The sequence below is a fragment of the Nicotiana tomentosiformis genome, chromosome 9 (assembly GCF_000390325.3).
Source record: "Nicotiana tomentosiformis chromosome 9, ASM39032v3, whole genome shotgun sequence".
Taxonomy (NCBI): Eukaryota; Viridiplantae; Streptophyta; class Magnoliopsida; order Solanales; family Solanaceae; genus Nicotiana; species Nicotiana tomentosiformis.
In genome coordinates this window covers 45,166,580-45,179,747 of record NC_090820.1, presented here as the reverse complement: position 1 = coordinate 45,179,747, position 13,168 = coordinate 45,166,580, and the positions used below count along the sequence as shown (strand labels likewise).

The 13,168-nt window shown below is 37.3% G+C and overlaps 1 protein-coding gene across 2 annotated transcripts; it reads right to left on the bottom strand.

The window, feature by feature from the left end:
* Positions 1-4,003: 4,003 nt before the first annotated feature.
* On the bottom strand, positions 4,004-11,799 carry LOC104103840 (uncharacterized). 2 transcript variants are annotated; one of them, XM_009611872.4, is made up of 2 exons: positions 10,082-11,799; positions 4,004-9,927 (listed from the first exon to the last, which is right to left on the bottom strand). In XM_009611872.4, exon 1 carries the CDS (start codon positions 11,516-11,518, stop codon positions 10,226-10,228), a length of 1,293 nt encoding a protein of 430 aa, XP_009610167.1. In that variant the 5' UTR covers positions 11,519-11,799; the 3' UTR covers positions 4,004-9,927; positions 10,082-10,225. The 2 variants fall into 2 exon arrangements, with proteins under 2 accessions (XP_009610167.1, XP_009610101.1); XM_009611806.4 differs by having other exon boundaries at positions 10,147-11,799.
* Between the last annotated feature and the right edge of the window lie 1,369 nt (positions 11,800-13,168).

Here is a 13,168-nt window from a genome sequence, read left to right as displayed (position 1 = left end):
TGAGAAGACTCATAAATGTAATAAAAATTACTCCAATAAATACCACGTCCATGAGAAACTATTAAGAATCAAGGCACACAATAATTATAATTTATCTATAAGCAAACAATGGCAATTATCAATTAATTGTGAAAATCGTGGAGAAAATATACAATTAGTATTTAGTATGCTAAATGTCAAATAACAATTAAGGCACATAAATCAAATAGCATGTAACAATTATTGTAGGAACTCAAGAATTAATATTTTATAAATATTAGGAGAGAAACAATTATTATAAAAATTAATTCATAATTTAAAATAATTTATGATTTTTCAAATAATTATGCAAATAATTAATTTGACGACGTATAGATACTAGTCACCTCACCTATACATCGTTCACATTCATTTCATATAAAAAATAGTTTAAGGGTTCTATTCCCTCAAGTCAAGGTTAACCGCGACACTTACCTCGCTTTGCAAATTCCAATAAATTACTAGACCACAGCTTTTCCCTTTGAATTTGTCTCCAAAAGCGTCAAATCTATTCACAAACATATCAATATACTCAATACGAATCATAGGAATTAATTCCATATGAATTTACTACTTTTTCGGAAAAATATCTGAAATTCATTTTAAAATTTGGCAGTCGGGCCTACGTCTCAAATCACGGAAAAACTTATGAAATTCGAACACCCATTCCGAGACTAGTCCAACCATATAAAAATTATCAAATTCCGATGTCAAATGGACTCTCAAATCTTAAATTTTCGTTTTTGGAAGATTTTATAAAATTCTGATTTTCTCCCATAAATTCACGTATTCATGATGTAAATGAGTATGGAATCATGAAATATAATCGATATAAGATAAGGAACACTTATCCCAATATTTTCCCGTAAAAATCGCCCAAGAATCATCTTACCCGAGCTCAAAAATTAGAAATGGTTGAATATGGGTCGAAATCCCATTTTCAGAACTTAAGTTCTGTTTTTCAGATTTTTATTCATCACGATCGCGAAAATTCGTTCGCGATCGCGTAGAACACTTTTGCCCAGGTTCATTATATTCTTTGCGATCGCGAAGCACAATTTGCACAGGCTGTCAATCTGCACTACGCGAACGTGACATCCCATGAGAACCGTTTCATGCGAATGCGAAAAACAAATTTGAGTACCCCAGAATCTGCCTCATTTCCTCTTTGCGAACGCGAGAATTCGATCGCCAACGCGAAGCTTTGCACTTTGACCCTTCGCGAACGCGTTCCCTCGATCGCGAACGCGAAGCACAATTGTGCCAATCCAACTTTCCTCTTCGTGATTGCAGGAAGGGCTTCTCGATCGCGAAGCACAAAATATCAGATGACAACAGAAGCTAAAAACCAGATTTTTTCAAAGTTCAAATGGTCCGTAGGCTATCCGAAACTCACCCGAGCCCTCGGGGCTCCAAACCCAACATGCACACAAGTCCTAAAACATCATACGAACTTGCTCATGCGGTGAAATCGCCAAAATAACACCTAGAACTAAAAATTGAACCCCAAATCGAATGAAAATTTTACGAAAACTTTAGAACTTATATTTTCACAACGAGACGTCTGAATCACGTCAAATCAACTCTGTTTCTCATCAAATTTGGTAGACAAGTATTAAATATTATAGTAGAACTACAGCGGGCTCCAAAACCAAAATACGGACCCGGTGTCAATAAATCCAACATCAGTAGATTCTTAAAATTCATTAAGCTTTCAAACTTTTAAATTTTCATCAAAATTCCATATCTCGGGCTAGGGACCTCGGAATTCGATTCCGGGCATACGCTTAAGTCCCAAATCACGATACGGACCTACCGGAACTGTCTAAACACTAATCCGAGTCTGTTTTCTCAAAATGTTGACCAAAGTCAACTCAGTTGAGTTTTAAAGCTTAATTTTACATTTTAATCCATTTTTCACATAAAAACTTTCCGAAAATTTTTACAAACTGCGCACGCAAGTCCAGGAGTGATAAATTGTGATTTTTGAGGTCTTAGAACACATAATTAATTATTAAATTTAAAGATGATATTTTGAGTCATCACACGGTATTTGAAAATTAAATAAAAAAAATTTAATTAATACATACCGATTTCGGTCGGTAAATGAAGTTGATAGTCAATCTACACTTTGAATAAACCGGCCGATTTCGACCGATTTCGGTTGCAAAATATTAGCGACCATCATTTTTTTGATTAATTAAAAGTGGTCGGATATCGATTATTTTTTTTCAATTTTCGACCGATTTCGGTCGGTTTTCGTGGACGAATTTAAGCAGTTTTTTTAGTAGTGAATGCTGAACAAGTATATACTTGCACCACCTGCTCCTCTTTTACTGGACTTGACTTTTAGACAATGTTGTATCATAACAATAATAAAGTTTATATGGTGTATCTATCTAATTAAATATAGTTGTTTTACAGGTTATTTCTAATGATTGTTTCATACATCTATTTTTTCCCTTTAAATTTTGCGCTAAACATTATAAAACTCGTCTTTATGCCGCTTTGTAAAATTAGTATTGATTGAGATGGATTACACATGCAACGCACGTGTCCAAAAACTAGTAAAAAAAATAAACACACAAGAGACTTGAGGTTGTCCCAACCTAAATAAAAGAAAATAAGATAAGAGAAAAATACTAAAAGTCTATACTATGCTCACTCCACGATATCCGTCACGATCTTCAATAATATTCACTACGGGGCATACCCCAAATAAAAATATATATAAAATCTATGGGGCATTCCCTTAATACAAACTAAAGGTAACGACCTCTCACCTCGAATGAAATAAAAAATATGACCTAAATTTTCCTACCCGAGTGTTGACGGCCTAAGCATGCTCATAGCGATCAAGTAAGAAAAGTAAAGATAAAATAAAACTAAAGTGAATAAAAATTCATTAACTTTTTATTTTTCATGTATTTAGACCAAGCCCCATCCTAAAGCATGTAGGTAAACTAAATACTAGTGGGCTCAATCTTTTCCCAATTCCAATGACCCAATATTATTCAAGACAGTCCAAACGAAGCATCAAAATCACAAAAGAATAAAAATATAAGAAGAATAAAGAAAAATGGCTAATCAAAGTATGATAAGAGCTATCTGATCTAGCTAACCCGCCCCGAACAAATAGCACATGTAACCTGCACACTTAATTTTTCTTTACCCATTACCATTGTTGTGTCTATCCCAATCAACTACATGTCTTTTAGATCTCCCTGCTTTCCATTTAATTAATTTTCAAATACATTCAAAAATTAATTTATGTACAAGTCAAACACTCACAACAACCTGGATACAGAAAAGAAAAGTTCAAAGCAAACTGGCATCAATTTCTACTGCACGATATAGAAAAGTGAAATTTTCAAGAGGTCAACAAAAGAGCAAGCAGATTCTTGATTGTAGAGCTAACAAAGTGCTATCATCAATCAACTCACGGATAAGTGATCAAAGTAGTGATAATAGGTAGTTAATCAACTCCATGAACCCAACTTAATCTCCAATTCATATGAAACTTCAACTTTAAATTATTAGTCCAAACATGCTAATTTCCTACAAGGACATATTCGCTACTCAGAGGGGACTACATTTCTGTTTCTTAATTACTCATCTTATCCAATTGCAACAGTCATAACTTGAATCATTCCAGCAAGTTTAAGAAAAATTCTTTTATTGCCTCTAAAATTGGTTTCAATGATCGTGAACGAGCTAACTTTACATAAAGGAGAACCATTTTAAATTTATGTTACTCTACTAATAAGCAAAAGATCGATAGTTTCGAAAGAGAACTTTAGATTTTCACGTTTGAACAGTTTATGAGGCGAATTATGTGACATGCTCCTGCTCGGATATGCTCACGACCCAAATCCAATAATAGGTCGTGATGGCTCCCAACTATGTTACTAGGCATGCCAACACGTGAACCTCCACTTTTTTTTAGCAATCCACTAGGCAAGTGCCTAGGGTTAGTTTTTATATGTATCTAAATGAAATATCAAATAAAGCTGTGTAACGTCTTACAAAGAGTAGAGAATAAAATTGGTGACTACATAGCCCATAATACCAAAGTTGAGCGATTGATACTCAACGATGGTAGTACAATTTGAATTAGTCATCGACTGACAAATTGATCTAATATTATGGTAATTCCTTTCAACAAAAACTATCCCTGTGAATACAATGGATGCATAGACTGCCCAGCCGCGCAAATTGGTTAGTTGTCCTCGCTTAGTGGAAGGCCATTGTTGTTCCAGCAGTAGCCATAGTTGTAGTGTTAAGTAGCTCCAAGAACCTCTATGAATCTGTCCTCCATGTTGTATATACGCAGTACACTCACATATTAACAGCCCTTGCATCACTTTGTCACATGTTCCTGTCGATCTTTGCATGACATTCATGCTGCATGTCGATGTTGTCGTCCAAATGACGCTGATCCTTGGTTGTAGGCTTGATGTCCCAGCAGGTACTATATGGAGTGTTGTTCCTATTTGCTGATATAGCTGGTAGCTCTCCCCTGTTAGGTACAAAGTGCCCACATCTAGTTGGGGTAGTATTGTGATGCTATATTTTCTGATGGTATTTCATTTTGCTAGTGCATCCAACAGTATTGTATGTCCTGTGACAGCACCGCTATGGCGTTGATTGAGATTCAAAGCAACAAGACTGCATAAACAGTCCACTTTCTTGTTGCCCAAACCCAGTATTCCATCAAAATCCTGCAGTTCAATGCTTGTGCCTATCCTTGCCTCACCTTCAATGGAATGAGCAGCAGGTGCTAATACCACACATTGAAGACTAATCAAGGAAAAGGGCATGGCCACATTAATGTCAGCTGCAAAAAAGTGAAAGATGTTAGTTAAAAAACAGAGTACTATACTCTCCTCCCAAATTATTTGTGCAATGTATTGCCAATATATTCCTCTTCTCCACCCATTATTCATATTCATGTCTATGTTCGAGCAAGTTTCACCCTCAAGTTTGGACATTGTAGCTTATCTGTGTTCACTATCCTTCGACTATTTGTATCTAGTTGTGCAAAACAATCATCATCAATATCACCCACGTCAAGAGCATAACTAGCTAAGTGATCCGCTAAACTGTTGCCCTCCCTTGCGATATGTGAGATGCTAATATTACACTCCTCCATCATATTTTTTATCTCTTTCACATGCCCAACAACAATCCAAGGGGATATCCATGCTCCATCCAACACCTTCTTCATGAGCAAGGAATCTGTTTGCAGTATACATGGGTGTAGTGATGATCTACATAGTATCTTAAAGCCTCCAAAATAGCTACTGCCTCAGCTTCATGGTTTGTAGTGTCTTGTATCTCCTTACCTCTTGCATAGATTACATCACCTTCCTCATCCCTCAATACATAGCCTATCGAACTTCTTCCCGGATTTCCCCTATAAGCTCCATCCGTATTCACTTTTATCCATCCAAGTTTTGGTAGATCCCATATTACTTTTATCACCTTCAAAGATGGAGTATAGTGTTCCAACATTTGAAGTAAGTCTGCCTATTTATGGGGCATATTTTGTAGGCTAGGCTTTCGTACTTTAACAAGAGCTTGCAGCGTAGTAGATACTTGGTAAATCACCCTGATACGATGATAGCACAGCACCAGCATTTCAATGGAATAAAATATCCCAGTCGTCTCATCCAGTCATACAAAGACAGCTTTGCTTTCCAAACCTTCCACAAGAAGAAAGAAATTTTAAAAGGCACCCCCTTACCCAAATTTTACTGTAACCTGTCGCAAGTTCATTCCTTCTCCTCAAATACTCCTAAGCAGTCCTCACACTGAATTCCCTTCTAGTCTCCAAACTCCAATATAAGACATCAAGGGCAACCAGAGGTTTAATATTCTCCAAAATATGTACAGAATACTCCTCAAGCAATACTGCCATTAATTTGTCCACATCCCATGCACCATTTTGAACAACATCATGAATATTGTTAACAGGACAAAACCTGGAGGTGTGATAAAATACAGTGCTCCAAGACCTGTCCAGTTTTCATACCAAAAGAGAGAAGATCCCATCTTTGGATGCCAAACAATTTGATGTTCAATAAGATCTCTACACTCTAGCATCATTCTCCGCACATGTGACCCAATACGCCAAAGAACAATAATTTGATTGAGCTTCTTGCAATACTTTAACTTATGAATGAGCTCCACAAGCTATGTTTTGTTCTAAAATTCCACCATAACTTACAAAATAAAGCTTTGGAGACATCATTAAGAGATATAAAACCTAATAAAACCTACCCCTCCCTATTCACAAGGTAGACACAATTTGTCCCAAGATGTCCAATGTCTACTCTTTGCACCCACAACACTACTCCAAAATAATTGAGTAAATATCTTATACAACTGTTTTATGACATTGGGAGGAGGATTGACTACTGAAAATAGATAGATTGGCATACTTTGCAAGACATGAGAAATAAGTATAGCTCTACCTCCAATTGATAGCAGCTTACCTTTCCAAGATTATAGCTTATTCATGACTTTGGTGATAAGTCCTTGATAACGATCCATTTTTCTTCTAGTATAAAAGACAGGACAACCAAGGTAAGTAAATAGAAAATCTTGCCTGTTGATGCTAGTTATTCTTTGAACCTTGTTCACCACCTCCAGAAGAGTCGAATGATGCATGTATACCGCAGATTTGGACTTATTAATTAATTGACTAGAAGCAGATTCATAGGCAAATAACACTTCCATAACCAATTGCAATGAAATAGCATCAGAGGAGGAGAAAATAATAGTGTCGTTGGCATATGTAAGATGGTTGATTTTAGGACTCCACTTAGGCAATTCAAACCCACAGAAGTACAAGTTCAAATGCAATGCATTCAAACCTCTTGATAATGCTTCAGCTGCCAAAATAAAATGTGTAGGAGATAGTGGATCACCTTGCTTCACTCCTCTTGTTGACATGAAAAAATCATAAGGCTGTACATTTATCAACACCGAGTACTAATTGTTTGAGATAATGCCAAACGCCAAGCCAATAAATCTTTCTCCAAACCCCATCTTCCTCAATACCTTAGTTAAGAAAAGCCAAGATAATTGATCATAAGCTTTTGTCATGTCTAACTTGAGCAATACATTAGGGCCTACCTTAGTCCTTAGTCTAATATCCGTGATAATCTCTTGTGTTAGCAATATATTTTTAGCAATATTTCTTCCCTTGACAAAACATGCCTGCTCGTCTGATATCAAATTAGGAATGAAGTCTGCAAGTCTTTCATGGATAACCCTAGAGAAGACTTTGTTAATGAAATTGCTAAGGCTAATAGGCCTCATATCATAATAAGTAGTGATCTCCTTCTTCTTCGGTAATAAAATCAAATTTGTGTGAGTTACAAACTTTGGTAAGTCATGACTATTAAAGAATGCTCTAATCATGTCATAAACATCGTCTCTGATGATATCCTAGCATGTTTGGAAGAAGCAGCCAGTGAAGCCATCAGGTCCTCCTGCACTCTCACCATTAAGACTAAACACAGGACTTTGCACTTCATCTTTTGTAGGCTGCTTCATTAGTTCTTCATTTTGTTCATTGCTAACAATGTGTTGTACATGATTAATTATCCCAAATGCTTCAGGAACCTTGTCCTCATGAAATTGTGCATGAAAGAATTTCACACCTTCTTCAGCCATGGCCTCATTATCTTCAATCCAGTTCCCCTCGCTATTGTGTATTCTTTTCAATTCTAACATTTTCCTTCTTCCGTTGACTTGTGCGTGAAAAAACTTTGTATTCCTGTCTCCATCTTTAAACCATGCCATGCCAGACTTCCGCTTCCAAAATTTCTCTTCTAAAGCTAAGTATCTTATCAATTCATCTTGAACTTTATGAAGCCTCTCTCTATTCTGTTGAGAAGGATGCAAATCAAATTGTGCATCATGAACAAGAACAACCTCCTCCAAACTAGCAATATTTTGAAAAATGTCTCCATATGTAGCTTTGCTCCAGATTGAGAGGGCTTTTTCAACTTTTTAGCTTGTGATTAGAGAGAGTGAACGGGTTGGCATGAAAATCAACATTCCGGTTTTCTTTAACAATCTCTTTGAACGAAGCATGTTTAGTCCAAAAATTAAGAAATCTAAATGATTTCTTAATTGGATCTTTCGAGGCAGTGACACTCAAAAGCATCGGGTTGTGATCTGAACCAATCATTGAAAGATGTGTCATCTCCAAACCTGCAAACATCTATTGAAACTATACATTGGCTAAACATCTATCCAAACGTTTAAAAATGCAGTCATGTTCAGCTATACCATTCCACCAAGTGTAGATACTCCTTTTAAAGCCAAGATCAAATAGGTTACAAGTATTTACACAATGTCTAAAATCAAGAACTTCATTCATGTGTACGGGGAGCCCTCCAAACGTTTCCTCCTCATACCAAATAATGTTGAAATCTCTCCCACAAGCCAATGAAGAGACATGTGACTTGTAAGTGCATACAAAGAATCACAAAGTTCAGTTCTTTCAATTGTATCGCATTTTGCATACACTAAGGTAAGTATGAAATCTGAGTTGTTCTTTATGTCAAATAGCTTTACAGTAAGCTACTGTTCCGTATCCATCAATATCGTAATCTCATATACTTCATCAAAAGAAGCCCAGATCTTGTTGGATATGTTGCTGATGGCTTTAGCAAAGCCTATTTTCCTTCTGTACTTTTCTAATTTTCTACTAGGTTGCATGGGCTTCATTAATCCAATAAGCTTAAAGTGATGTTGTATATTCATTGTTATGGTCCGTTCAAAGGCCCCCTTGGTGTTAACTGATCTCACATTCCAAATAAGTGCATTCATGGCAGCAAATTTGATTTGGAGATAGTTCTTCTTGTTTGTACTCCTCCTGGTTGGATGTTGTTACTCTCCTTCTATTGCTTCTTTAGACCTTTCTCTGTAGATTTCCCTTTTTCAATTTGCCTTGGGGATAGACCACTTTGCCTAGCTACATTAAGGAAGTTTTGTGTAGTAGATACCTCATCCATGTCTTTCCCACCACTTGCCCTATCTCCATCATACTCAGCATGCTCAACTTGTTTCACCAGTTGAGATTTTACAGGTTTAGGGATCTAACTAGTACCGGTCTTCTCATTCATAGAGATACATGTTTGTACGTTGCTGCGTTTTGCATTGCCACTATCATCAGGTGGTTTCTCCATCAATCCTACTTCACATTTTTCCTGGACACATATCTCCCTACCGTTCTGTGTAACACCAGTTGTCATAGTGGTGTCTGCATTAAGAACCCCTTGTGCCTTAGTAGATGTAGCTGCATTTCCTTCCTTAGCACCAGATTTCCTAGTTGAATTCTTAGTGGTCGTCGTAGCTTGTATTCTATTTCCTGAAGCTGCTATATGCTGATCCTTCTCCTGCCTCATTTTACCTACCACATTAGCCTCTATACAGATCTTATTAGGAGCATCTCCCTTGTTATTCTGCTACTCCTCGTGTACTTCATTAGTATTAAGTTTTTCATCGTCTTGATCTTGATCATCAATAGGATCTTGATCATGATCATCAATAGGACCTTCTTCTTCACTTTCAGACCCTTTTTTTTTTCCTTCCTCAGATTCTTCCTCTACCTGGTCACACCATAGTTTCCACTTATCAGCGGAACCCTATCAGCCTCTTTGCTCAGTGCACTCGTGTCAGTTGTATCAACTGTGTGAGATGGAATTTCGTGACATGAATGGTTAATTGTAACCAAACTGGTAGGTCCTCCTTGTCCAAAAGTTATGTTTACCCATTGTGCAGTTGTCTTCTTGTGTATTCTATTTGTCTTTCCTTGGTCACTTGGATTGAAAATAGGTGCCTTAGGATTAAGAGATTTAGCAGCCGACCTGGGGGACTTCTTCCTAGTGCCTGCAGACATAGAAAACCTAGATGATGAGTGTAAATCATGATCAACCTGCTGTAGATTCTTCTCAACGTCACCCAACACAAAAGCATTCATAAATACATCAAAGTCGTTAGATACACTAACATTCTTTGATGCATTAGACTATGTTTTACTAACTTGTGCATTATTTTTAGGGGGATTCTGCTTGTTTGGAGATCGATTAATCACTATCCAGTCCCTACCATTTGGTTTTTGAATTGCTTGGACATCTGCCTTTTGAGTAGCTATTGTCTCTACTGTAACCAACTTGCCATCAAAAGGTTATCCAGTTTTGCCTTCAGAAATCACCTTCCCAGCTTCCACAACAGAAGCTACGGGGGCTGCTTGATTTTCAACTTGATCAACTAATGAATTATGAGCTTGTCCTTCCATATTAGAAGTTGTAATTTTAATTCCTGCTTGTAAACTTTGTTGATCCATTTCCTGCACTTGGCCATTAGAAAGTTGCCCAGCCCCTTTAACACCATATCTTCTAGTAACAGCAGTATCTAAAGCAGCTACTTGTAGACTATCAGCTGCGATAGGTCGTGCACCTAGCATTAAGGAAACATTACCAGAATTTCCTGGATTGTTAACCACCTGCCCAGCTAGTTCCTCCTCCTTCTCACCATCAAACTGAATAACGTTATCCTTCCCCAAATGTGGCTCCAATGTTGTGTTAATACTGTCTAAAGCTCGATTAACAGTAACAACAATAGCGTCACAATCTGTATCAAGATGACATCTACGATCTTCTCTACTAGTATCACCTGTTGGTTTCATAGCTGGTTGCACCTCAATATTTGTTGTTTCTTGTATTTTATTTGTATCTCGTTTTGCATTCAACAAATGCCTAGCATCACCTTTTAACTGCTCGACATTACGCAGCTCCACACCAGTCATACTAAGTTGCCCTGCATTCATTTTGTTGACTTCCCTGTTTCTCCCCTGCATCGAACGATATGAATTTTCATCATGTCCTTGATGCTTAAAACAGGTACAATAATTTGGGAGATTATCATAGACCACTTGTTGATGAAACTCTACAGATTTCCCAGAAACATTATCGACGATGTGAATCTTAACTTTCTTAGGATGTTTGTCCAAAAGGTCTAATAAAACCTTAACTCTCGCAGCACTTGTCCTAGTACGATCTTGTGTCGCCTTGTCCACAACAAGAGGTTTCCCTACTGCTAAAGCAATTGATATTAACGACTTTTTTTGCAAAAATCGTTGGGTGGTAGATCTGGGAAAGAGATCCACACAACTGACTTTGATGTTTTTCTCTAGGATTGAACCCAAACGTCCATGGGAACTTTCTGAAAAAAATTCATCCCTTTTGGATTTAACATATCCATTAGATCTTGAAACGAAGTGGACATAGTCATCATATAAATCAAACCTTATTAATATATGTTGAAATTCAAGCTGCCCAATGTTACCAAATCGCTTTACCTCGAATTGTTTCGGAAAAATCTTTCTAAACGCGTGCAACTCTGGTTTTTCATATGAAAACTTGACGATGATTGCTTGGTGCAGCCCTTCTTCGATGGTGAACTCGTTAACATCCTCCATGGTGAATTCGATGGTTGGTTCTCCATGATCAATTCTAACTGGCAGTAGACTTATATTTTGACGTGTTTTAGAAGAAACTTTGGTATAATTCGTGCTGATTTGTTTGGACGAACTTGCGCAGTGTAAGACTGATGAAGATTTGGGTTTTGGCTTGGTTCATTAACGTTTTGGATCTGCTCTCCGACAGCCAAGGACTAGGGAGAGATCGCAGCAGCCATGGATTCTAAAAAATCCATTGAATCGCCTAGAGAGAGGAGAGAGAAGTGGACAGTGAACCTCCACTTAACTATCAGTTTTAAATTTTTAAAATCAGGAATTTTATTAAATAAATAGAATAAAATCTAGCACTAAAAGAAACTTGTGCTTTTCTTTAACAAATTTCCTAATATAAATAAATCATAAAGTGAAGTGATAATAATAACGTAAAATTAAATAATGTTCATCCACTAGGAACCCCCAATTCATTGTGTCACAAGAGCATGAGCATCTACTAGAACAATACAACACTACCACAACATCTATCTGGAATATAAAATAGACAAGATATAATAACTGAATAAGATGGAGACTCTGTGTGCTTCCAATCATAGCGTAGAATTAGCTCACCGTAAATTCCCCACACCAGCTGCACCAATGCACCAAGATGACCACCTAATGTACATGCCTCAGTACCTGCACATTCAGTGCAGAAGTGTAATGTGAGTACGTAAATCAACGCGTACCTAGTAAGTATCTAGCCTAACCCCAAAGCGGTAGTGACGAAGGGTCGACATTGACACTTACTAATGGTCCAATAAGTCAAAATATAATAAGGTAGACAAGTATGAAACATGATACGTAAATAGTTAGAACAGATATAGGCAAATAACATGGTCTGCAACTGAACAGTGACCACAAACTCCTCAATTATTGGATACCTCCTCAAATGGAATAGATAACGGTCAACACCAAATCAATGGTCACATCTCAAGTGAGGAAACTCACGAGTATGCGGACCCCATATCAAGTATTTCGCACGATTCTGTCGAGGTGAGCGGCCCGATCCCATAAGAGGATTTCATAGAACTGCCGAAGAGAACGGCCTGATCCCATAAGAATATGTTACTTCGCCGAGGCGAACGATCCGATCACATAAGAATATGTTACAAGATACAACCGAGGCGAACGGTTCGATCCCATAAGAATATTGGCGAGGCGTTCAGCCTGATCCCATTAGAATGTGAGACTTTGACAGGTCACTGACCCCCACTCACGAATATACATGTGAGTTATAAAATTCAAGAAAAGCTATCGGACAAATACGCATAACGCGAAAGAAATTCGTAAAGGAAAGTACAATTTTCATGTCTAATCAAGTAGCTCGTCAAGTATCTAAAATTGCAGACAATAACGCGAGTCTAGTCTTAGGCTAAATGTAAATTACAGCATTTAAACAGGTAAGAATAACTCAAATAGTACAATTTAAGCATGGCATGAGGCTAAGTCTACCCGGACATAATAAGGAATTCTGGCTTACGTACGGACAATAGTCACCTCATACGTACGTAGCTCCTACAACATGTAGCACATAATATATATAACAACTATGAGGTAAATTCTCCCTCACAAGGTTAGACAGGAGATTTACCTCGCTTTGAAGTTCCATAACCG